The sequence below is a fragment of the Eleginops maclovinus genome, chromosome 24, assembly GCF_036324505.1.
Source record: "Eleginops maclovinus isolate JMC-PN-2008 ecotype Puerto Natales chromosome 24, JC_Emac_rtc_rv5, whole genome shotgun sequence".
Lineage (NCBI taxonomy): Eukaryota > Metazoa > Chordata > Actinopteri > Perciformes > Eleginopidae > Eleginops > Eleginops maclovinus.
Window position 1 is genome coordinate 1,951,260 of NC_086372.1, and position 26,675 is coordinate 1,977,934.

At 42.6% G+C, this 26,675-nt stretch overlaps 2 protein-coding genes and 1 long non-coding RNA gene across 6 annotated transcripts in view; 1 reads left to right on the forward strand and 2 right to left on the reverse strand.

The window, feature by feature from the left end:
- The window catches only part of mgat5 (alpha-1,6-mannosylglycoprotein 6-beta-N-acetylglucosaminyltransferase), a 57,838-nt gene extending 34,045 nt beyond the window's left edge, over positions 1-23,793 (reverse strand). The window contains exons 1-3 of one of the 3 annotated variants that reach the window (XM_063877626.1): positions 23,646-23,793; positions 12,920-13,360; positions 9,072-9,236 (exon numbers count right to left, since the gene is read on the reverse strand). In XM_063877626.1, the coding sequence (XP_063733696.1) occupies positions 9,072-9,236; positions 12,920-13,160 (406 nt within the window). In that variant the 5' untranslated portion in view covers positions 13,161-13,360; positions 23,646-23,793. Of the gene's footprint in view, positions 1-818; positions 2,624-9,071; positions 9,237-12,919; positions 13,361-23,645 lie in introns of those variants that run through there. The other 2 variants (XM_063877628.1, XM_063877627.1) reach the window with 2 other exon arrangements.
- Positions 23,794-24,362: 569 nt separating this feature from the next.
- Positions 24,363-25,936, forward strand: LOC134860692 (uncharacterized). The gene is made up of 3 exons (XR_010165291.1): positions 24,363-24,505; positions 24,699-24,801; positions 24,979-25,936. It is a non-coding gene; the product is annotated as an uncharacterized LOC134860692 (long non-coding RNA).
- clic5a (chloride intracellular channel 5a) overlaps positions 25,681-26,675 on the reverse strand; it is a 6,591-nt gene continuing 5,596 nt past the window's right edge. For both annotated transcript variants that reach the window (XM_063877459.1, XM_063877460.1), the window contains exon 6: positions 25,681-26,675. This exon is cut by the window's right edge and continues 33 nt beyond it. In XM_063877459.1, the coding sequence (XP_063733529.1) occupies positions 26,544-26,675 (132 nt within the window). In that variant the 3' untranslated portion in view covers positions 25,681-26,543.

Genomic DNA, 26,675 nt, shown 5'->3' on the forward strand with positions numbered 1-26,675 from the left:
TACCGCCGGGGTATAAATAATGCATCAGGGGAGGCGGTGTGCGGCGAACAGATAAAAGCTCAGAAGCAAAAACTCAAAATGTAATGAGTTAGTGGGAGGTGTTTTTCCAGAGGGGTGTGTGTGTTTATGGAGGTTTGTGCATGGAGCTAATCAGTGAGCCAAGCACTGGGTCAAGCTTCTGTCTGAGTGGGTGGAGGTGGAGGGTGGAGCAGAGGCTGATTTATTTGTTTATTTACACCGAGTAAACAGATATTCTGCCGTGCTCTGCGCTGCTTCATCCGCAAGATGAGTGTGAAAATGATTCTTCGCTCCATCAGATGTGTGTCAGGACGAGTGAGAGATAAAAGAGATGTGATGACATGCAACGGAGTACTAGAACGAGAAGTCTCACTTGTTAGATGAGAGGTGAGGGTGTCAAAATTGCGATTTGTTATGGTCTTAGATTCAGAATTGATTCACAACTTTGATTTTCTTTCTACTAAAGCAGCTTGAAGTTGCTGCAGACAGAAAGTAATTCCACATTTCAAAGTTATTTGAAGCATTGCAGTGAGATTATCAAAGAAATTCATAAAAAATATCAGCTTTTTATTTATTTTTATTGGAATTTCAAATTGCAAAAATGGGTCAAAAGTGTCCATTTTTTCTCGTTTAGCTCCAATAAATTCTACCTTTAATCCATTTATCAATTTGTCTTTTAGAAATTGCATTAACTACAAAACTATACTGTTGTGCCTGTGTACGCCTGTCATTAAATGTGCATCCTGTTGACGTTCTTTTTGTGGTTAACAACAACAACAACTGTCTTCCTGTCAACGAACCATGAACAGCAGAGACCGATCTGATATATTCAGCTTCAACTGTCAGCTCGTAACACTGTGCACGCAGACCCATCCAGCCCTCCTGGAGAAGGCTTTAATCCGCTGTGGTTCAGAGATGGAATATGTGGGAGGCCTGGTTCCTGCTGGAGTCACAAGATGAACACAACAAAAGCTTCTTATTGTTTCAGAGAGCTGCAGGAGGCGAGCGGCAAACAGGAGGATTACAGCTTTGTTCTGGAGCACGTTACATCAGTTTCAGTGGGTTTATTCAATAAAACATCTGTAATTTAAGCTCCTGAGATAAGTTCCTCATGTGGAATCAGGTTGGATGCTATTTCAATGCATTTGATTGGACCAGGTATTTTCCTGATAAAAAGGACTGGGATCTGAGGATGCATGATGAAACCTGGGTCAGAACTACCGTAAAAAACATTTGTCGTTGGGCAAAGTGGTTGTCTTACGCAGCATTCGAGAGTACAGAGCGTGTGACTTTTTATTTCATTCCCTCAGACGCCCAGTCAGTCCCTCCAAAACAACCGCCTGTCACTCAGTCTGTCGTTCAGCCACACAGTGCCAAGACCACCAGGCAAATCGTCTCCTCGCTTTAATCGACGAGACGCCGCTGCCAAGGAGAGCGCCTTAAAAATAACTCAGAGGTGGTGCCGTCCTCGTAGTTCACCTCCAACACAACGAGGATGGTTAGGAATCGAGCCGTCCTTATACCTGGCTCTCCACTTTAGATCCCCTTAAGACAGAGTGTGTATAAATCTCAAACAGATATGAAGAGCAGAGCTACATGAATCATTAGTAGAGCTCTTACTGATCAGGAAAGTTCACAGAGATTTGATATTACAGTAATTGTTAAAGGATATTTCAGGGTTTCATGGGTTTAATTTAGCTTAATGTAGGCCAAACAAACCTCAGCCAGAACTAGTGAAATTCAATCAGTCCAGATACCTAAATTCAAAACCAAATGAGTGATTGTATATCTATTCAAATATTAGCGTCAACTCAACATGTGTTTCGATTATAAGCTGCTTAAAGCTAGGTTTACTGCTCAAAATTTAACACTTAACACCCCTATTTTATATTGTTGTGGAAGAATCCCCTTAAGTTTTGCCTCAGAAAGCTTCAATTTACACATTTACATTTGCACACATCATGCTAACGTCATAACTAACCTTCAACCACATCCACCACGTGAACACATCAGTCATTGTATTGTTTCATAATGTCAGCATTAACCTGGTACTGGAGGTTCCTGTTATGTAACCGAGGTTAAGGCAACCAAATCCAAAGTCCTACTGAAACTGCAAACGGCATGTTTTGCATACTTTTCAGACGGACAGTTCCAACAAATAGAGGTAGGACCGGTATGCTGAAGGGAACCGATAAGTCGAGCACTGAGCCACACCTCTGTTGTGCAAACACAGCAATAATCACAGAAGTGCATAGAGAGTTGAAATCACGAGCCTTGTTCACATAGTATTCTAACGTGTGTTATATAACACCCCCACCCAGATGGAGTAAGAGCCACATTAAGAAGAAGTGACTAAAAAAGGGGTTGAAAACAGATGAGCTCACCTCTCAAACGCTGACGTCACCACTAGCTACGAGCACTCAGTATCAGCCATCTGATAACCGTTAAATATAGCATCATCCCAGAACAAAAAGTCATCCCACACACACACACACACACACACGGCTGTTTTCCCCCGTGTGTGTGTCCAAGTCCGTGAGGTAATGTGAAATTTGACAACTCTACAATTGGATTTTTGGACATCTGGTTTATGTTATTCTTGCTCTCGTGTACTTCTCTCGCTTTTCTTACCCTCCACCCACCGCCCTCCGCCCTCCACCCTCCGCCCCAGTCTCCCTGGCTCTTATTGATTTCATTCTCAGGCTCACCGCTCCAGAAAAACTTTCCTAAAAATAACAGGAAATCTGCCAAGGCTCAGCTCCGATGACAGCTTGCTCAGTGGATACCAAATAGGTGTGAAGCTCACTAAATCTTGTGGCGTACAAGAGGGAAAGGCGATGAGAGTTTTATGACATTTATTCAAGTTTTCTCGTACAAATACACTTCAGCGGTGAAGAAACATGACTGAAAGTATCTCCATGGTGATTCTGTGCAGCTGAAAGCTTGTAACAAAGACAGAAAAAAGGGTGAAAAGTGCATCTCTGTGTCCTTTGATTCACTGGCTTAGAAACACTAATTTTAGATGCACTTTGCACGGAGAAGCGCAGCGGTATGAGTGTGTGTGTGTTTAGGTTGTGTGTGAATCGCTGCAGCAGCTCATCAATTAGACACTAGGCCGGCTGGCTGAAGGGCGCTGTTTTCTCTCAGAGCATCAACAGCTGTGCAGATGGAGAGAAGTTGGGCTTGTATCATTAAAAAAAAGGTGCACTTTTGGAACTTTTTTGCCCCTATGATGAGCCATCTAGGATAAATAAAACCAGTTAAAGGAAAGTGTGTTGCGGCTAACAAAGCAGTTACTATGTGCCCGCATAAATAGTATGCCAAGTTAAGTTTCAGCACTTCTGGTTTGCTCTGCACCCTTAAATTTACTGAAATCTACTTGAGGATGACTTTGATACTGAAGAGGTGAAACCCCGATGATTCTCAGGTAAATTCAGTAGTTATATAATCCACATGAATACCTGAGTTAATCTGGTTGGCTATTTATTCTCCCTTTGTGTTGTTACAGTAGGTGCAGAATTTAAAATGCCAACTTCATTGTCCATTGATCTGAGTTGAGTGGAGGGGGAAGTACACAAGATTATTTCCTGATGGAAAGAGGACATTGACAGCACCGTAACACACAGCAGTCAGAGGGGGCAAATTCCCCATGTAACCCTGCTTTGACTTCCCTCGTTCCCTCCATTCCTCTGCTGCAGAAAGAGGAGCACAGCGTCTGGCTGCAATCAATCCCTCTTTTGTGCTCGGGAAATCTGATGTTCTCTCTCCGAAAAATATCCAAAGAGGACGATTCAGATGTTGCATCGAGAGCGGCACGAGGACGGCCAGAAAGAATAAAACGTTGACGAGGTCCAATCTTTGCACAGCTATGACTAATGTTCCATTGACGATTTGGGATAAACAGTGGAAATTTATGGGGTTTGGAGCTGTGGGACACACTGGTCTCTGTTGTTGTGGTGAGAGGGACTTTAGATGATCCAGGCACATGTTCCACTTCCTCTAAAGACATGTTCCCGTCCCCTGCCAGGCATGTGCATTTCCTATAAACAGCGAGGTGAGTAAAGGCTTCAGTTTAACCCAGATGCACCGCAGCGCTGTGTCTGTCACCAGAGAAGCAGCGTGCCACGGAGCTGCATAATGCAAAAGCGAAATAATCATCTCGCTATCGTTGTGAAGCTCCCAGTACAGCGTCACACTCTCAGCGCAAGAGTGCATGCATCTGCTGCTCCGGCCCAGGATTTGGATCATGCTTCTCTCTTGCCTTGAGACAATTTTGCTGAATAAATGTAAGATGAAGCTACGGGATGTGTGTGTGTGTGTGTGTGTGTGTGTGTGTTAAAAAAAAGGGAGAAAGCGCCAGGGGAAAAGGCTGATATTTGGAAGAAGATGGCAGGTTATATTCCTGCAGGGCTGTGGCTTTAACCAGAACAACAACAATGCTGGCACGCAGGAAGAGGAGACAAAGCAGGAAAGAGGATGCTGAGGGAGATGGAGAGCAGCACAGAGAGAGGAGCAGAAGGCAGGGAGAGACACAGCATACAATAATAAAAGAGTAAGAATAGCATATTTTCTTATATCCTTTGCTTTGGCAGTTAAATGGTTGGCACCCCACCATCACTCTAGTGTAAAAACCCCTTCTTTCCATGCCCGAAACACCCCCTTGAAATGTTCTTTTCCCCTGATTAGTGGAGGCCGTGCAAAACAGTCACATATTGGAGCAAAGGCAGAAACAAAAACTAGGGAAAAAGTGGGGTGCACGTGTCCCAGCCAATGGTGTGTGAGCCCCAGATGTTCCTCACATCCCCGCCCCTTCCTCCTCAATCAACCTCAAGTGGGACGAGCCTGCATGTGGGGAAAGGAGAGCAGAGTGTGTGTGTGGATGGATGTATGCACGTGTGTTTTCCTGGAGTGGCTTCAACACACTGATTCAAATTGATTGCACATGATTAGCAAAAAGCTTCCATTAAAGTCTGGTTCTGCCAGAGCCGGCGCTCGCCCTTTTGTTTCAGTGGAAAACTCGGCATAATAATGGAGTCAGTCTGGTGATAGACAAAGCAGACACCTTTGTAAAGCTCTGCCTTAAAAAAAGACAGAAGGTAAATGAATCAGGGAGCCGGTGTTATTGACTTCCACCTCCAGACCAATCAGCGTTATTGAGTCATTTACTCTTGGGAAAGAAAACTACTTTCCAAAATTGATAAATGCCATGGTGGGAGGCACTTTTAATTTGAAGAGTGCTCTTCTATTAGAATACCCTTTGAGCAGACAATGACAATAATGATTTAATACTTTAACGTTCCCATAGAGGGGCGACTAATGTTGCTTCTAGGGCTGCAGCTAACAACCTCTTTCATTATCGGTTCATCTGCAGATTGGTTTTCCCGCTTTATTTATCATTTGGTCGTCATTTAAATGTCTTAAAATAGTTCAACCGAGTTCCTCAAAGTCCAAGTAACTGTCTCGTTGCATTAGTTGAACAATAAGTCAGTTTATTATGGTATAAAACAGAGGAAAAACAGGGCATTTTTAGAGCCTGTGCAGGATAATTACCGTATAAATGGGAATAAAAAGACAGCTTTAAGAGAAACTACATTAAAATACATTGAAATGGAACAAATGAGCTGCTGTATTCGCACTGGTATCTCTCACTGTCTCCGTGGCTAACAACAGCGCCTTACATGGCCTTGCAGTTACATCTTAAACAAGTTGTTTATAATTAAGACCCTCGTGCCAGTTTTGTGGTTTGAGGGAATCATTACTACACGTCGCTGGCAGGAGTTGTGTAAGCGGCTTGAAGCTCTAACATGTGAAACATACTGTCAGCAGCGCCTCAGGATGCAGACTCTGCTCAGTGCCAGGAAGAAAGAGCAAATGAAAGCAAAGCAGTCTGTTTACAACACGGCTATGAGAGGATCTTATGCACTCCATATGGAAGATCTCAAGAGACCCGCAGCAGTGCAACACGAGACACAAGCACATTTACACACTGGGGTTTATGCTGCATGCAATGTTAGCATTGACTTCTGTCTGCCATATCAAACCAAAGACACATCTCCACCTCAAAAGGCATCAGGACTCGACAGGTCTGTGCTACCGTTTCAGTACCGCATGTGTCAAAACAGACAGATTTCGCTGCAGATTTCAACTTTTAGATTTATAAATAACACAACACCCTGGCAGGATATGAGTTTGTCTGCACAAAAACAGGAGCTAAGTTGCTTCAGATAAAGCTTTCATACAACTAAACCTGGTCTGCATTAGCTATTCAATGCATTACAATCCATGATTACCTCTTTATTCAGAAGTTTTACAGGAAATGTTGACTAATAAACAACCACCTCACTGTTTACTGTTTATGCTGTGAGGTGACCTGCAATGCCAATCAACCAGGGCTACTAATTAGCGAGAAAATAAAAAAATGGATGTAAACAACCTCTCATTTCCTTCAGTAACTTTTCCAATTTAAAGTTGTTTGTTGATGCAGGAGGCGGTGGAGAAACACCAAGGTGAACGAAGGTGAAAATACAATAATACAAAGCTTTCAATTAGGTGTGAGAGAGTGTGTGGGAGTGGAGGCTCAACTTATTCACTGTGAGTGGGAGTGTGTGTGCTTTATTAGTATTGATCCAAAGTAAACACCTCGGATAATGTAATAGAGATTCTGCTCTGACTCTGAGGGATGTTTTCAGCGTTAAAATGGAAATTGCTGAACTACATTTTGCAGGTTTTGCTGGAAAATAATCTGTGAGTTTGACACTGAAGTGCACGGATGGATGAATGAAACCCCGAGGTAACCAGGACAGGTGTAATCCTCAGCAGAAACCCTGTCCTCGTCTCTATCCTTTGTTGTCACTGAGACCTTGGATCTCATCTTTCACCATGTTTGTGAAACAGAGGATCGATATCTGAAAGAGACAAAGCAGGGGAGAGCTGTGAAAGCACAGGTCGGGAGGAAGCTACAAATCAGCCAAATGTCACCACGGCGGCAGAGGGACGCTGGTAACTTGAAATGCAACAGCAAAACAAGGGTAAGAACCCACAGAGCATGCACTGCAGCAAATGAAAGCGTCAATGACATTTCTGCAGTTGGCACAATGCAGTTTGCCTTCAAAGCAATGCGAGCAGGCTGCATTTTTGTAGGATGACTTGCATGAGGAGGATCCTGTGTTCCCACAATGTGCAAACAGCTGTTAGAGCACAGTTGCAGCAGGAAGTAGAAAGTTGGACTTGGCTGCCCATGGATCACAAATATGAAGCTTTCATTTCTGGACCAAAATCTAAATTGCTTTCTTGGGAAGTTACAACTGTTAGAAGGACATGTTTGACCGCAGTATAAAATAGATTTCAGGCAACTTGTTTAAACGACTTCTACCGGGGTTTTAGAAAGCAAATATTTAAATAGAAATACAATACTGTGTTTCCTCATAAGTTGAATTACGTGATTTAATTCAAGTAGTCACTCTAGATTACAGTGAGAAAGTAAAAGGATAACATATAGATCATGCATACCAACTTTTCTTTAAATTATGATTAGAAAAAGGCACTAATCCAGGACCCAAAGCCGTGGGTTTTTGTGATGTGCTGCCCCCGTAATTCCCAGCGCTGCAGCAGCTCCATCTTGATAGAGGCCTCTCTCAAAGCCGGGCGTGTTCCCCTCACTGTCCAGATCCTTATCTGTGTAATTGCCTTGCAGTCAGGCAGGATTTGGCAGCAGCTCTGCGTGCCACCCACTCCAAGACAGGAGACTCGCTCCCATAGAGACTCTGGAGTGTCGGGCCCTTTTAGAGAGATGTTCGACCTGCATTCAAATGTTGTCTCTCAGGGGGTCCATTTAAGAGGACACTGCAGGTGTGTTGACATGTGGTCACACACAGGTCCAGGTACTATCCTATACAAGTGCCCCGACAGCGATGTGAGATTAGAGGCTCATCTCCAGTGCGGACAGACTGGGACAAATCAGTGTAGTGCAGGAGGCAAGGCTGTTTAGTGCTTACTTATTTCAGCTTAATTCTTGTCCTTTGTTCTACTTTTTCAACTATTTGATTTGTATTTGTTTGTTTCATGTTTACGTGTACTTATAAAACATTGATATAATACTTTCAGGGACCTTTTTTCTAAGTAAAATAATCATAGAAACACATTATGTGGTCCGTAAAAATCACTACAAAACTAAATCCTTCGTACACAATGGATGTAAAGACAAGGTAAATTCATTTTTAGGATGTGGAAGCAGAATAAATTACTCTTAAAAAAGACTCTCACACCCGAAACTACATACGCAAGATGCTAGTTGTTGCACGTACCATGACAGGTTGTGGCATTTGTGGTTGGTTCTTAAAAGGAAAAGATAGAGAAGGGTTTCATTCTGAGTCATAACCACAGCCCGATGGCTCTCTGACTTGATGCTGATAACTTTCACATGAAGCTTGTACCTATTATAATCATTCAACTGGAGTTTCAAGAGAGAAGGCTTCATGTCGACATTTAAATAAAGATCTGGCAGAGCTGTCATTAATATTAGATCCATTCAATTGTGAATTTGTTCAGCCTGATATAATTGTGCATGTAACGCCACAGAGCTCCACATTCCTGCTGCTCAAAAACAACCCAGAATAAGTCCCGGGAACCCAGATAAAAACCAACACCTCGCTCCCTCTTCTGGGCTGAATTCATCATGTGAAAGCTGGCAGGAGAATCAATAAAAACTAATAAAAAGGGTCATGCAGCGTGAACAGAGGGCCTTATTTGAATTATGTTTGGTCCTCTAAAGTGCCTGGTGTGCACCGTGCAATACTGCCAGGGTTGTACGCCTCGGGAGAATGTTTTCAAACACGGGCGATAGAAAACAGCCACAACCAGCTTATCCTCATTTATTTAATTGGACTCAGATACTTGATTTTATTGCACACTTTGATGAATAACTGGATCGATATGGAATGGGAAACTAGATGAAACTTGCCCGTACATGAGTCAAAGTTCTTGGGAAAAATGACAAGTTATTTCTCCCTTCAGGAAGACCGTGCTGTTTCAAAAAGCAGAAGTGCAACACATACCTGCCACGTTCACTTTCTCTGCGTTTGTGGCGCTGGGCACGATAGTGCTGGTGCCGTTGGTCAGGTTGCTCCCCGTGCCATTGTAGATGTTCTCCACCTTGGACTCCAGCTTACCCAGCCTCAGCATGATGTTATCCAGCAGCACTGCAAGGGTCTTCTTCAAATCTGCAGGAAACAATGCAGAAAAACAGAATAAATAAACATCAATACGGATTTAAAATGATCTCCAACTCCCTGTTATCCACACAGAAAGAAATGCCTGGCCGAGTGTGTGCAATGCTGCCTGATATGTACATTATGTGCAGATTTTAAAACACTCAAATACTCATTCAAGGAGGCGACTGTCGAGGTAAAGGAGCAGTTAACATCATGCAAGAAATGCTAACGTTAGCCCTTAGCAGCTCCTTCTAATTAGCCCTGGTTTCTACCCAGTGAATCCATGCATGTGATTTATCTGCCTGAAGTCTGGGGAACCTTTGGGAGACTTTTCATCCCCCACTACTACATTTCTTCTTCAGCCTGAGGATCATTTAAAGGTGGAGGGACTTTGCTGTTTCATTTTGGTCTTTGCATTCCTGTGGCAAGAGGCCTTTATCTGCACAGCACAGCTAACAGGCAGGAAGGACACTGGCCGGTAATGAGACAGAAAGGGCGTGCATTTAAAATGTAAACGCACGCCTCTATACATGTGGTATTCGTCCGATACTGTAACCGGCAGCAATTGAAATGACATTTGCACAGAAAAGTGAGAAACCAACACATATTATGTAATATCTGCAGCACAGAGCTCTGTCGTCATCATCCTCACGGTGCATTATATTGTTGGTTTTATAAGAGACCACGAGTGCTTTCATCACACGATGATAATTGCAGCTTGTCTATCACATACGAGCGCCACATTTTCCCTCGCCGTGATGCATTTGACACGCCAGTTTTCATCACGTCAGGGAAGGAGAGATTGGCAACGGCACAACGAGGCCTGGCAGAGCGAGGCCGCCGCCTGATGCACAGTGAGGAGAAATGCCAGGGCATTTCTGTCTGATTTGGACGGAGGCACGAGGAGCGACGAGAGACCGGGAAGAATCCAAACGGAAAGCTTTTGGAGCGCCGGCCGTGCCAAGCTATTGGTCTGAACATAAGTAGAAAGAAGGGGTGAGCCCAGAGTTAATGCCCCCCTCTGTTCACCTCTGGCTCATAGGTCCTCTGACTCCAGGCTGTACATCACAGGCCTGCTTCATATCTGAGCTAATGCTATACGAGAGGAGTAAACAACAATTGGCTTCATTTCTTTCGTGCAACTGGATTTACAATCGAGGGGAGCAGCGTGGAGAAAAATCTGAATAAACTAAAGGAAAAATATGAATGCATGATTTGTTCTCCTTTGGCCTGGATCAGGTAATATTTTAGGAGCTTTCCAAGATAAGAAAGTCTACAAATTGTCCAGCTGATACAAGGAAGTATGGAAGTAGGAAACTCCTGAATGAAATCTAATTAAATTAGGATATTTCAACGTTTTATAGCACTTATAATATATATATAAAGTACATTTGGGAACTAAGAAATACTATTTGTCCTCCCATATTAACTTAGTTTATTTAATAGTACCTCCATTTCACTGCTGCTGAATTCTTTCGGGGGGCTTTTTTATAGGGTGTTTATAGGGCGTTGCAATAAAAAAAAGGCTGCAAGAATCCCATTTACGAGCAAGTGGGATTTGTCATACACACCCGCCGTTAGAGCAGATTTTGTGTGAGTCCTGTATCTGTTTTATAAACTGAGAGCAAATGCTGAGAGGTTTTCCAGCTATTAAACATGAGGTTTTTAGTCAGAGTTGTTCATTATGCGTGTTAGGAACGGAAGAATAATGCTTCAGTCTTTTTTTAAACACAGATGAGTAATCGCACACCTACGGATACATTCTGTCTCAATATGACTGAAACCCCGTGAAAACAAGTCCTGCAGCGATAACAACACGTTCAGATTTTAATAACAGTAATATAATAATCTGCCTGCACGGTGACCTGGGATTTGTTCATTAAGCCCGTGATTGCATGGGAACAAAGGCTCCAGGCGTTCGTCAGGGGGGTCTCCATATCTCACTGACGTCATGTGAAAAAGAGCACCTTGCACCCTGGAGAGGAGGGGAGGATTATAGCGGCAATATGATCCAACACCACACCCAGTCCTCGTGCACAAAAGAAACCCGCAGTAGCTTCGGAGCGGTAACGAGACGTGGTGCCAGCAAGTCATCACGCCCGGATGCTCGGCTAACTTTCAGGAGAACGAGGGGAAAGGGAAAGATTGTATCCGTGTCTGGTGACGTCTGACGAGGAGGAAGGAGATTGTATGACAGCGCCTCGACACAGGTTTAGATATGACGACGGTAGTGTCATATCTTTTGGAATTTGGACCTAGACAAAGACTTCTCCTTCCTCGTTTTAAAGCCAACAACTAAGAGGTTAGGAGAATAATGAACAGATCAATCAACAGTGCAAACAACAGCCCTCATTTTAAACTAGTAAATGATAAATCAGGGAAATAAAAACAGCTTTTTTTGAATGAATTGTGGGGTTTTCGGTCAAGATAAGAGAGGTTTACCAAGTTTTGTCCTTAAGGGTTTGTTATTGTATCACCTTGCACCTTAAAAATATTGAAACGGTAAAGAAACGTAGATATTTCTGGGGCATTTTAAGGAAAAACATCATATGATCAAGAGACAGGAAGTCATACATTTCTGTGCTATAAAGACTAAATGCATCCTACAGTAGATTAGCTTTAGCCTCTGCAGCCATTTGACAACACCCTGACCTGAAGTCATCCTTAGATATGATATAAAATACATTTGTTATAAACAAACATGGGGATAGGTTGATGACAGCCGGCCCTTCCTGCTTTCCAACAGGTGTGTTCCTCTATCAGCCACGGACAGAAGGTGTCCAGATTGTAAAGCTCCTTGAGGCAGATTTGTGGTATTGCTCTGTATAAATGTAAATAAAACCGACTTGACTCATCAAAGGGGGCTTTCAGGGGACACGGTATTACATCTGAATGCATTTATGGGTCATTTATGGCCAGCAAAGGAGGAAATTGTATCAGTGAGTGAGGCTCCAAGTATGCTGCTGCCTCCAGATCTAATCAAGGACATAAAATGGATTTGGATGTGATATTGGGCAGTGGTCAGCAGACGGTGGAAATCAATCCATAATATAACAGGGGGATAAAACAGGAAACTCTGGATCAAGTTACGGAGGAAACTGGGTTTGTGATTAATGATGATGATGTTAATGTTTGATGTCCTTCAAGGCAGCAATTTGGGTATTTGGAACGTCATAATGAGGTGGATTTTTACACATTTTTGCACATTTAATAATTAATAAAGTACTGCTCTTCCCGTGTTCTCAGGGAGTGTTTCTAATCTCCTGGAGCTTTACTGTATCCTGTTGTTTCTCTGGGCATTACAGAACAATCAATTCCAATCTCTGGTTTCTAATGAAGCTTCCCATCGAGCCATACAGGTCTATTAATGGCATGAATAACTTATTGATGGCTCTCCTGGACCTTTGCTATTAGAGTATAATGCTCCGATGCAGCTGGATCAGCGTTATATTTCCCTTATGTTTTCTCTTCAGTACGGGCGATGCTCAGGAGGAAGACAAGTGGAACCAATGTAAAACAGATGTTAAATCCAGCTCTATATCATATGTTCCATATATCTGGATGTTTTATTGCTTTGTGGGGATCTTATGAAGCCGTGCAGTTGACCTATATCCTAATTAAGGGACTTTTTACGATTGTTTTAATGTCTTTTAACCCTTTATGTATGTGTTATGGCTCAGCCGTCTACTCACCGTAAGCCGTCATAGTCCCCACATAGGGCCCGTCCATGACGCTCTGGTTCTCCTCGGCCAGCGCCTTGATGTAGCGCTTGCTGAGGTCCAGGATCTGCTGCCTCAGCACGGCGCTGTTCTCGTGGCTGGCTCTCTGCTGGATGGTGAAGTGCAGCAGCATCATGCCCCAGATGAAGCCGAAGCTCACCAGGAAGAAGCCCAGCTTCTGGGACGACAGCTTCCACAGGAAGGGGGTAGCCATGCTGACGGGAACAGAGGGGCTGCTGGTGGGACTGTGGTTCGACCTAGGTGTGGGAGGGAAATCAGGAGGGCAGGCGGGGCATGGCGCTGTCAGTGGGTGTAGCGGCAGGGAGTTTTTGGAGGGTGGTTCACCAGCGGGATTTCCTTCTCTGAACCATCCTCGTCGCTCAGTAACATCTCAGAGGGACCGACTGTTGCATCCTAAGAGAGGAAAGAGAGAGCGTTAGCTGGCTGCAAAACAATCAACATCAACGATTAGGGCACTTATCGATTAGTCAATCGACAAAAAGATAATTGGAAACTGCTCTGCTAATCAATTAATCGTCATGGTAATTTGAATGCATAACTGGAAGAAAATACTACTTGTTTAGCCTCTTAAAGAAGGGTATTTCCTGCTTTACTAATGTTTAATGTCATATAAAGAGAAATGTGTTCAGGGTTTTTACTGACACTACCTTCGACTTTCATAAACTTTTAGGATTTTCTTACATTTTTTAAGGCTAAATAAACCCTGAAAAACAGGACAATGAGTCAGCAGTGTTGGACACCTTGCAGGGCAGAGCCTCGTGTCCCGCTGCCCTGTAATGCGTCACTGGAGATGACCTGACATTTACACAGCTTTGCTTCTGCGAGCAACCAATGATTTTTTAAAAGGGTAAGAAACAACCTCACAGCCAACGACCAAAACCAAGTGGTGAAAAAGCAAAAAGCACAGGTCTTTGGAGGAAGGGGAAACAGCCATGAATGGGCCAAACGGGAGGGGCGATATATCACAGATCTGCAGCACAGAGGCTCACTGTATGGGGGACTGCAGCGAGCTGTGTGTGTGTGTGTGGACGCTCTTATGGGATGCATGCAGAACAGAGGCACACCAAACTGTGATGGGAGAGTTTGAATGGAGCCATACAGTACAGTAAACCAGGCGCAGAAACCTTGTTTAGTCAACAAAATGCGAAATCTTCTCTCTGAAAAGGAGTAGAGGGGGTATATGTTGTCTGACAGCGAGTCTAAACTCAAGATAAAGTCTTCAAAAGTAATTTAAAGTGCAATGCTTCTACGCGGGACAGCGTCTTCTCACCCCGACAGGGAGATCTGTAAGATTGATGGGGCTTTAAGGAATTTATGCAACAGGGTTGATAGTTCCCACGAAATATAAACATTTGGATAGCTTCAATTTATCTTCCTCACTGACAAGCGAGAACACAGACAGAATTTTAAATACATGCCTTTTTTTGTCCTTAAATTTCATTTTTTGCTGCTGGTTCTTGTGAATGTGTGGTACAGGTTTTACTCATTTACTCCCACTTAAGGAACAATATAAAGGAGGTAAAGGGTCAATTTGTGAACAAAATGTCAAAGTTAAGTACAAATAAAGTAAAAGTAGAGTTTTTAATAAGCATAATCTTCTTTATTTAGTCTAGAAAATCTCTAAAAACTGTGGAAATGACAAGTTCTCCAAGTTCAAGGCGGACAAATGGCTTGTTTTGTGCAACAATAACCAAAAACTCATCATATAAAGAAGAACAAAAGCTTAAGATCTGCACATTTAAGAAGCTGGCATCAGAGAATATAACAACTCCAGAAAATAGGTTACATTTCAGGAGTGGTTTGAGCGGAACTGATGTTGAAATGTCAATCAATGGCTGACGCAGTTTCAACACACACGATCATGAACCAGGTAAACAGGAAGGGTTGATCTCATCTGTGATAAAGTTAAAAGCAGGCCACTATTTTGCATTTCTCCTGTATTTATAGTCACTACAGGGCACACTTATAGCACCGGTAATCAGTCAGCATGACACTACCAGACATTGGCAGACGAATGTATGTCACTTCCTGAACCCAGGAAACCTTTACTCAAGAGTGCGTCTGGCTGACATGTGAAGGAAAGTGTTTTATCTTGATGACAGTCTCTTGAGATTAAGTGTTGGCGGGGCCAAAGTTTCACATGCACGTAGAGATTGAGCAATAGCCATACCACATCTGATCCGTCCTGAGACTAAAGCGTACTTTGACACGCTTGCATATCTTTATTGCTGATTAAAAAACTGTCCAAAATGAAGCAGTGCTGCAGAGGTTTTGAGGCTCTGGAGGCAATCCATGCACAGCTACATAAATGCCGCTGGCTTTAAGGCATTGAGCCACAAAAAGGAGACGTAATCTTTGCAGCCAAGCCAATAGAAAAGATGTTAGATGTTCTCTCATTTGCATTCAAACACTGTAGCTGTAGCTAAATGAGGCTGAGGGGATTTCTGCGTCTCTCTTATGCTATAGCTCAGTGGCTTTTAACCAGGTCAAGCAAACACAAAAAATACCCAGAACTCAAAGTAAATTCTCTCATTGGTCTAATTTGATCAAGGTTGTCTTTGTGTGATCATGGCTTCTCAGTTTCACAGAAAAGTTGGATGCAAACTACATTTGCATCCAAGATGTTTTTTTGAATAATTTGCTTTAAAACAGAAAAAAATACAAACAATAAGGTTTTACTAGCTAAGATTGAGCCTAGTAGAAGGAATCAGAGGCACATATTTCCTCTCAGCGTCTCCTAATCATAACGAGCGATTGAGAGGTTGTTGATTATTTCACTCTCAGAGAAACCAACCTGCATATTACGAATAGTTTTCAGGCAATTTGAGTTCACAACGAGGCACAGCAGCAACGATTATACATCAGCACTGAACTGTCGTCAGAAAATCATAAGCACCTTCCCAAGAAACACAAAAGGCAGCCACACAAAAGCCCCCTTTCACTTCCCATCCGTCAGCTTCATAAATGGGTCAGAGACAGCTGCGAGCTCAAGGCCGGAGTCTCCCAGCAGGTTATCACGCACCATAATTGTTCAGCCGCTTAAGACAAAGGCTTGTGTTTGTTTTCCGTGCGGACAGAGGTCTTTTTATGCAATTACACAAAAGTGTTTATCGCCTGAAATAAAAAGACAAGAGGAGAGAAATGCAAACTCTAACTATGGTGGTGGAGGAGGGGGGGATCTCTGCACTGCACTGTGAATGCATGAGACAAGCCCTTGGCAGTAGCGCCGTGCAATCTGCAGTGCTGATAGCATCGGATGTCTCGCACTGCCTGGGACTCAGTTGGAGGCGGTGGCGGCGGGGAAAAGGCTGGAAGGATGGAAGGTTTTCGGGGGAGAGGAACCATCGCTGCCAAAACCTACACACACTCTCGGAGCTGTTCTTCTTATTTAACACTGAAACTCGTCTCTCCTTTGTCGGGGAAGCTTCACGATCACAGGCGGTGTATTATAGTCCGTGCAGAGTTCGTCCCAACAGAGCATTTATCTGCCTTCTAATTCAGGATCTTAATTTGTCTGGCAGGGAGCCCTCTGGCCCATAGGAGCGGGGTTGACAGCCAGCTGAGGCTGCAAAATATATGACCCCATCGCAACTTGATAACATAACAACCTGCTGAACGCTCGTTTCATTGTGTGAAGAAGCAACAGAACCCTGCAGGTTCAAGAGGTGCTGAGACGATTGAATCATTGCAGCTGTGTGTGTGTGGGGGGATCACTGTCCTCCCATATCTGCTACAAAGGACGTTTTCCTGTTAGGGAGCTGAAATCTAAACTCTGAAATCATAGTGATGTTTCAGTTGCGAGTATCGACCACACAGATACGCCCAGCCAGGCAGGAAAACAGGAGGGTCTGCTCCCTAGCTGGAGGATAACACAATAACATATTTTAAAAGATGGAAACAAGACGACTAGTGAGTGATGACATTCTGCACTTACAGATCTGGTTTCAATAGTTTTTCTTGGTCCTGTTTTGAATCTGTTTAAGTGCACAACTTACACAAACCTACAGTAGAAATCAAATGGATCAAGCGTTCTTCCTTTAAAGCAGTGTCTGCAAATGTCTTCCAACATCCTCCTCTGTGGTTGTTATAGCTTGTTCTGTTTATCAGAGTGTTATGTAGATACTTGAAAAGTATGTCAAGCCGTTGCTACACTTGAACAAGATCTCTGTCAAACTGAAATAATGGTTGTAGTACTTGTCCCTCTAAATGTGTATCCTACTTTCCAGTGTAGGCATTAGTGTATTGTCAAAATCATATTTTTGAAAGGTATACAAAAATGACCACCATGGGGTCAACAGCCTTCAGCCCCACCCCCCCCAATGATCAAAACCAAAACACATCAGTTGGTGCAGCTGATTGTTTTCTGGTAGTTGCACACTGAGTCGAAAGTAGACAAGCCAAGGTGGATCAATTTCCTTTCAATGATTACAAAAGCTCTTCTGAGTATTTGTACTTTTGCATCAGATGATGAAAAACTGACACAACAATTACCCCAAAGTAAATCAAGTTCTGCAGAAAAGCAGGAGTCAATTCTAGTTCAATGACAACAGAGAAAGCATTTCCACAACAAAGCATTTCCTTGCTTTCCTGGTTTCAACATTTCAGAGATGCCTGTGCAGATTAGCAAATACCTACAGGATTGCGTTAGTTTATACATGTTTACAGGCAGCAATCACGATGGATTATTCCCCCCGTGTGTGCTCAGATGTGACTGGTTTATGGTAAAGCTGCAGGGATGATATTGCATCATTGTCCAATAATCTCAGGCTTTAATATCTTTCCTGTGGACGCCTAATCACGCAGCCTTTGCTCGTGCCAGATGGCTGTTTCCTTTGCATCCAGGATTGAAAATAACTTCCTTAAGAGCAAAGTTAAGGGGATTCTTCTTTAAAAGGTGAGATTATTTCCAGTGCATTACTCCGGGTCTAAAAACAGAGGCAGCATTCTTCTGGACTGCAATAACATACACTAAGAGGGTGTTGCGTAACCACTGGAAGTAGTCGAATATGCTCTAAATCTAGCGTTGGTTATTAATTATGGATCAACGCTGGAAAAAGGATCCATTTTCTCCTGAATATAAATAGGCTTTCTTAACTTTATTCACACTCAGGTAACGTCAGAGCTCTGGGAACAAAAGCACTACCTTTAAAACAAGGGTTTAAGATGCTTCACAATGGTATGGAAAATGAAGCATGCTTTGCTTTACACAGTATGGATAACTCTAACCGTATTATCGGTTGGTTAATCTGCAAAAAAGCCACTTAAATAGGAGGATTTTCAGCTTTTCTCTGATTTATATCATAAGGAAACTGAATATTTCCGTATTTTCTGAGGTTCCACAGCCCAAATTATGAATCTAAAAGACATGTGTAGCTGAAAATAATATAATAATAGTCACCTGTTAAGGGGCGGGGACAAATAACACCTTAATCATTCTTATTGGTCGATAAAGATCATGTGATTTGACATCAAAGTCCACCTTTTAATGGCAGGGAGGTCTAATCAGAGGCTAAAATTGGACTATTTTCACTATTTTCAACCAAAAGATGTATCGATTCCTTCATAAAGAGTCTAATATCTTAAGTACTACTAAACTCTAGGTCATACTTCATCAAAAGACAAAAGGCACGTCCATGTAGAGACTCAATTTAGCCCCTCTTTGACTCTCACTCATGCTGTGACGGAGCTCCATGTGCTGCAGACTCGTATAAAGGCTCCACATGTTGGTTTATTACTAAGTATCCACATCCAGTTCAGGTGAAACGCCTCCTCCCAGTCCCTGTGCATCCTCTCCCAGACGGAGACTGAGCTTGTGTGTCTGTCGCCGGGCCAAAGGAGACGTGACACTGATAATATGGCCCTGCTACCATGGAGACCGGTGTGACTCTGCATCTTAATGTGCTTCTTCACATCGGCCCCGCCTTTTAATTATTCATCAGGCCCTCCAGAGCAGCGGGTGTGACTCCAGCTCGACCTGGTGTCTTTAAAGACAGGCTTTCCCTGCAGAGGGTTTATCTAAAATGTGAGCGACACACAGATCAATGGTAATGTGTTCCTTATTGAGTCACTGATGCACTCAAGCACCTCTTCGAGGGGAGCAATTTCACAGTTTTTGTCACATATATCCAGACATATTTACAAGAAAATCACTCATAAACAAACCTCTATCTGATGTCATGTTGATCTGATATGTTTATAATGGGTTAATCATGCTGTTTTTAGTCTCTCACTTATGAACATTTACTGATTTTAAACTGAATATGTTTAGCATGACAAAGACCTTGAACTTTGAGAAGCTTGTAAGGATATCTTTCACATTTTTTATGGCAGTTTGTCGTCTTATTATCTAGGAATAAGCTCTACAATCAATCAACAGGTGAAGGAGGAAGGGATGCACTAGAGCTACGAAATGACACACTTATAGGAATTAAACCAGTCATTCATGAGACATAATGTCGTCTGTTGAGCATTCAAATCCCCCCTCTTCCACCCATCTCCGTCTGTGCGATAAGAAAGCCACCGTGAATAAAGATGTGGAACGTTGGTATTTAAGATTCACAGATTAGATCAATGGCGAAACGATTAAAAGCTATTCACTACAGAGTCCTATTATATGATATCAGGTTATCCTTACAGAAAGGGGGAGTTTAAGTATCACCTCAGAGGTTAAAGACGTTGCACCTTGACGCTTTCAGGAAGTAGTTTAGCACCAAGCCTAAAATCCAATCCTCAGTCTGACTGGGAGGGAAACGCGCAGATAACCCCCAAGACTTCTGCCGTTTGTTTCTCGCTCCGGGTGAGCAGCAGTGACCTCCTGACTGTCCTCACAAACGGATTCACCTCAGCACTAATCGCACTCACAACATCCTCAGAGAGAAGTAGAAGGAAGTGACTTTAAACCTACTCTCAGTGTCTGAAACACGGTATAAAAGAAGCGACATGAGGACAGTTTGTTGTTGGCTCTAGAAGTGAAGTCTTCATTTCTGTGAGACAATGAAGGCCACCGCCACCCAGAGAACAATCAGGAAGTGCAACACCGACTTCACATGAACGGCTCATTTGATTTTCTGACCCTGAGTTGTCTCTCGATGTCTGCGAGCGCTCTCAAGTGCATGCAAACAACCCTCGAGAGCTTTGCAGGGTCTTAAACTTGAACTACACCGCATTCTCATGCCCTTTGTAGCCGTTAAGGGCTTTGAAATGCGTGTTAAAAACACACCGTCACTTTCCTTGAAACTGCACTGATGGGTTGAACCTGCCATAACATGCCATGAAGAGGAGAGGGGACCCCCCAACCCCCCACCTCGAACATGACCTGCATGTCGAAAAAAACACAAGGCCCGGTGACAAGCGTGGTTAAGAATTGCAGATGAGGTGCGGAGGGCAGTCACGGCACTTCCTCTCCCCCCCTGTCACCACCACATACAAGCTCTGTTGCTATGCTAACAAGCTGGCCCCATGACAATATGTAGACAAACACACACACACACACACACACACGTATCTGAATTCCTGTCTTCATTAAATCACAAACTCTCGCACTACATGCCTGTGACACTTTTCGTCCCCAACATAAAACTAATCCTAATGCTGGTCTTCACTCTTAATCTAATCCAAATCCTCTAAAACCCTTTAAAGAAGTCAGAAATGGCAAAATGCCCTCACTTTAAGAACTCGTGTTGTGACATAAAATCAACAGCCAGCCAAACACATTTTGCTCCGAGCTGCACATTTCTGAGTCATGCCTCTAAGAAAATTAAACACACAATCTATGTGAGCTTTTGCTGGCATGATGCCGGTATTAACGGATTATGTTTGCCTCGTTTCGGTCAACCTCGGGTCTGAGAAGTTACCCAAACCAGCAGGAAAGTGGTCTCGAGAGTCATTACATTTTAACGTGGTTTCACTTTATAATATCCCGCCTCAGAGAGTTAACAATGACTGATATGACCCCGGCCGTGGCGCAACTGGCTGGGGCACCTGCACCGCACGCCGACGACCCGGGTTCGATACCCGACCCGTGGTCCTTTCCCGGATCCCACCCCGACTCTCTCTCCCACTTTCCTGTCACTCTCCACTGTCCTATCCCATTAAAGGCAAAAAGCCCCCAAAAAGTATCTTTAAAAAAAACAATGACTGATATTTTAAAAAACAACAGGTGGGAAAACTGAGGGTGTGAATGATGCTTGAGGTCCCACTAAAGCCTTTTTTCATCCTAAACATTACCTCTACTTCACTTATTTGCCCACAGCCTGTTGAGAGGATTTAAAGTAGGCGTTGTGACTTGCACCACCGATGCACATCTCCTGGCTACTCCACGAATAAATGAGTGCTTTGCAAACAGTAGGCCGACTGTAAAGAAGCGGATGTGTGTGTGTGTGTGTGTGTGTGTGTGTGTGTGTGTGTGTGTGTGTGTGTGTGTGTGTGTGTGTGTGTGGTTATTTGGAGTGGAGTGCCAAGGTGGAGAGGGCTGAACAAGCTCCTTCCAAAAAGCTGATTTTTATATCTCATTCTTAGATTTTCCACTGACCCTGGCATTGAATAACTTAAGGTCGAATAATTTCAGGGTTACACAGAATTTGGAGATATGAATGTTTGGTTTAGTCGTCATTAACCACCAGAGGAAGAAAGGTGTGTGTGCTCGGAGAATACAAAAAGGCCAAGTGTTCCACTTCCCTGCACAGCATCCATCACCACAGCCCAGTTCTCCCTGCATCCTCAATCCCTCACATCCCCCCTCCTCACAAACCCTCCGACCATTTCTGGCCAGCGAAGCACGGCACCGAGGCAAAGCTCCTTTTCCCCAGGATTCATAATCCCAAGAGCTCCAGCAAAAAGGTGACTGGAAGAGCTCTTTATAAAGCCAGGGGCCGTCTGCGTTTCACCTTGGGACGGTCACTAAACTCGGCGTTAGCTCAAGGATTCAAAGCAGGGGGTGTGGTAGTTTCCACTAGGTCTCATTAGACAACATAAGCTGTATTTCCTCAATTTATCCGGAACTCTTTCACCATGAAAACTATGACTGATACTACACACACACATGTGCAGCCTGCATAAAACAAGCACACAAGATACATATCATATAATCAAATCAGAACGTCATAACCTCATTATGTGATCCCGCTAATGGGGCAGACTGAACATTACTGGACTGTAATGGTGAGCTAAGTGCTTCCACAATGAGCCAGGCTGAGCTAATACATACACACACCCTCACACTCACACTCACACTCACACTCACAGCGGAAAAGAAATTAAACTTCTGAGTCAAAAGTACAATCTGTGCCTCTGAATAGCAGGTATGATATAAAGAAGCAGCATAACGAAATACTCAAGGAAGGCACCTTAGAGTCCACTACTGCTAGCGATCGATAAACAGCTGTAAAACATGAATATCATAAGAACCTTGGCATGGAAATGTATTATTGAAATCCAGCCCTATTTAAAACAGGACCTACAACCTTAGCAGCCAAGGATAACGAGCATTAATAAACATGATTCACTTCCAAACCCTCTTATTTAAGCAAACGTGACTCCCTTCATTGTGTATACCAAAGTGCAATACCTGGTTAATGTTTTCTAAAGTCGTCTCTGACACTGACAGCTGTAAATGTCTCCTGCTTTGTGACAAATAACCGTGACAAATAGCCAGCATAGCACAATTAAAGAGGATTGGGTGTAAAAACGCACCTTAACTGAATCAATTTGCCTCAAAATGACTAGGACTAGGGTGGTTATTCTAGAACAGCCAGTTTGAGACATGTTTCCGGGCATATGAATGGGGTTTTGCCAGAGAAATCTACATTAATACAGTATTAAAATGTGTTTCCAACACAAAACAGCCAGGTTTAACACACTGCTCATGTGTACATCTGTGAATAGTCATCATGTTAACATTATTACAATCAAATGAAAGTTTATTTATACAGCCCAATGTCACACTATGTTTTATCTCAGCCAGCTTTAACGATAAATAAAACATGAATGCTGAAAGATAAAGGCAATAATACAAATATGGAGGACAAATATCTTAAATCAGCTTTAAATAAATGCTCTTTTTGAGTGTCTAGTATCACATGCACACTGCTTACTCAGTCCTGCATGATCTACTTGCAGCATTGTGTCACTTGCACTGTTGTATTGCACTGTTGTATTCCTATGTTCCTTCATGTCTTCAGTATATTATGTGTAGCAGGAGTCTGGTACTTCAGATATTCAATGCTAACACTGTAGCCATGGTGCATATGGAAATTAAGCCTTTGTATTTTAAGGTAGCTTTATGTCTTTATATCTTAATTTTGCAGCACTGTTGCAGGACTCTGGGACTTTATGCACGCTATGGTGCAAAATAAAGCCTTTGGATTTAAATGTAGCTTCACTGGTGGGGTAATAACAATGGGACCCCCTGCTTTCTGCGGCGTTTCACCAGTGACATTCACTAACTGGCCATTAAGAAAACAGCTAGTGGTAAGGTTAGCCACATACAAACGTACAGTAGATGAGTAGTGCACGTTTTTATGTGGCTTTAAATAAAACAACCACTGCTTTTTAAGGTTAAATTAGCTTTGTTAGCTCGGTCGACCAGCCACACATTTCACAACAAACACGCACCTTCCGCCGCAATGACACGCGACCAGTAAACACTGCGCATACACAATAAGGCTTAAAACCAGCTCACCTTTTCACTGATTTCTCTCTGTAGCCCACGATGGTGAAATGAACGTTGTAATAGGACTTGAAATCCAGAGGACAGAGCGAAAGAGGAGACGTCGTTTCGTTGAGCAGACTGGAGAGATTTCAGACAGTGTGTGTTCGCTCTGCCCACAAGCAGAGCGAGTGACACGTAAGGGACCGTGTGCGTGTTAACACCCTGCCGAGAAAACGTAGAATGTTTAGAAAATAATATTATAACAGAAAACATGGAAGAATATTTACATGAAATATTGATATACACAACAAAAAAAACACGTGAATAATAAAATAAAATATTTGCAGTACATGTGACTGCAGCAGGAAGCGCACTTACATTGTATTTCTAATTTAAAAATGTTTAATGTACAAAACAAGACAATAAGTGCATACAAAAAGTAGGAATAAAAGCAATCTAAAACAGAAAAGATAGGAAAATAAAACATCTTCTACCCAAACAGATCCCTGCTGCTTTTAATCTGTAGTTATTGGTGCGTTTTGTGTATTTTAAGTGTGGTGTTTTAATGTTGTCATCATGAAGTATAGCTTGTGAACTGTCTTTGAGCACCCTGACAAGCACTCTATAATGTACACATCTCTATGCTCTTGAATGCAGCTCAAGGTCTGACTCCTCCCCCAACCACTCTCCTAATTAGAGCAGGGTATAAAAAGCACCTGCTGGCTGTAGCTCTTTCTTTACCTCTGCTCTCAAGGTCGGTGGTACAGGTTTGCTGTCTCTCGCCACAGATGCATAAATTGGTCTCTGCTGGTATTTTTTGCTCACTTCCTGTTTCCTTGCAGACTGTACTGCTTTCCATTCTCCTGCTCATAGTGTGGCCTCCTCCTGTGGTGAGTAGAGCCTGAGCCTGAACTGTTTGTGTGCCTTATGGTAGACAATTTTAATATTGTTTGGGTTTTGCTTTGCTTTGTATTGATTAGTTTAGCATGTTTTGTCTTTATAATAGTGTTAGCTTCAGTTATTTTGTGTTTAACTAACTGTGATCCTTTTTTGTTGAATCTTTTCTGTTTCTTTTGCTTTCAGTAAAGCGGAGTGCCGGTCACTAATGGGGCTAGTCACCCTCACTATTTGTTGTAGTTAAGATCACCGGGGAGGCCGAGTGAGCTGTTTGCTGTGGCTGCACCTGGTGAGTACACTCAGCCCACTTTATTTGCATAGACTCTTAAATGCTACATTTTATATTATTATTAATAATAAATGTTACAATTGTATCTTGCAGCAGCATTTCCTTTTTCTTTTGATTGCATTTAATAAAATTCTCGAACCTGTGTCCTTATCTGTCTTTTTGTGTTTATTCCCTAAGGTGCAAGTCCCCAGGTGGTGTCTGTCTATCCCAATTTAGTATATATCTTTTAATTAAACACCACCCTGCCACACTCAAAATGTACTTAAGTGAGCAAGTATAAACATCAAAATGTTATCTAGGGGTAAAAGTATGGATTATGCAGAACATTGTTTCACTGTAGATTATATATTTTATAGCATGTATGTGTTAAATTTTTAATGCTGCAGCTGATTAAGGACAACTAACAATAAATCAGGACGGTCCCTAACTGATTGGCATGCTGTCACCACCAATAAAGCTTTGTGTTTACTGCCATCTGCTGGCTGACATGACACAGGCCCAATAGACTTTGTAGCCATGTGTTCTTGGGTAGAGAGACTAAAATATAGGTAAATCACTGACTTTAAGAAGCTCCTTTTTGTGTTGCAATGACATGAAATGCTGTGTAATTGTGAATCAGCTGTTTCTCTGCAATAGCTATGACTCAGCAATTGTTTCCAGTCGTCAGTAAGGCAAAGAGCATCACTCACCTTAGATGACTTTGCATGTATTTCCATGAACGAATAATCACACCATGCTTTCTTGTATTTCAGTAGAAACATTTGCTCTGTGTAGGTCAGTAACAAGCGCTGCAGTGAGAAAAATTCAATATCCATTTCCTGGTCAGTCATTTCAATAAGACAGCTTCCGGTGAAAGAAAAACACAAGTCTCAAGCTCAGTCTCTGAGAAAATAGATTTATTATTCAAATAAGCGACACATATACACAGTGGGTTCATGGTTCTAATCATCGGAAAGAAGAGGAATCTAGTAGAACGACAATCATTTACAGAAGTGTATATTTTCACACAGCTCCTCAGGGCAGGAGAAGTCCTTTGACATCAATTATTCATATTATATTCAGACATATATAATTTACTGTACAGACAAAGAGCTGAAGGCAGAAGAGAGCTTGATTCCCACTAAGGCGCTCATGATTAAAATACATCACAGCCCGGGTTTGTTTGGGAGTTTCCTTTCCAATTAAAAGTAAAGTTTGGATCTGAATGCACTGGGACTTCGACCGTGTCAGATAGGGATCAGTGATAAAGTACAATCTGATGTGAATCCAATCATGTCAGGAAACAAGGAGTCTATAAAATGGACTCTTGCCCAATAAAAGATGAATTACTTTGGCTGAAACACAATAAGACTATTTTCTATACACTATAAATTAACAATACAACAGAAAAAAGCACAGGACCATAAATCAAACACTGCTTTATGCATGAACGTGAAATTATTCAGAGGTTAACATGAGAAGATGGGTAATACTGAGCCTTTCTTTGCTCTTTTGTTATTGGTTCTGGAAAGGCTCTTTATATGGGGAATATAAATCCCACTATGCAATCCACTGAAAGCTAACCCAGCTAAGCTACAGTCTGCAAATTGGGACTTTTTTCCACAAATATCAGCAGTAAAAACAGAATGAAACCACTGTGCTCCACACACACATCAGTGTTAAAAACAACCTTTTTAAAGAGTGTGTACTGTGATTTTGTAGATGTTCTGACAGGAGAGAAAGTGAGACGGGAGGTGATGCATTCACTTTCCCAGCCTCTTAGCAACGTCCTTATAGGCCAGCTCGATTTCCACATCGGCCGCGCACGTGTTGGTGAACTCGTCTCGGCTGTAGGCGTTCCCGAGATAACGCCACAGCCCCTTGAACTCAGATGG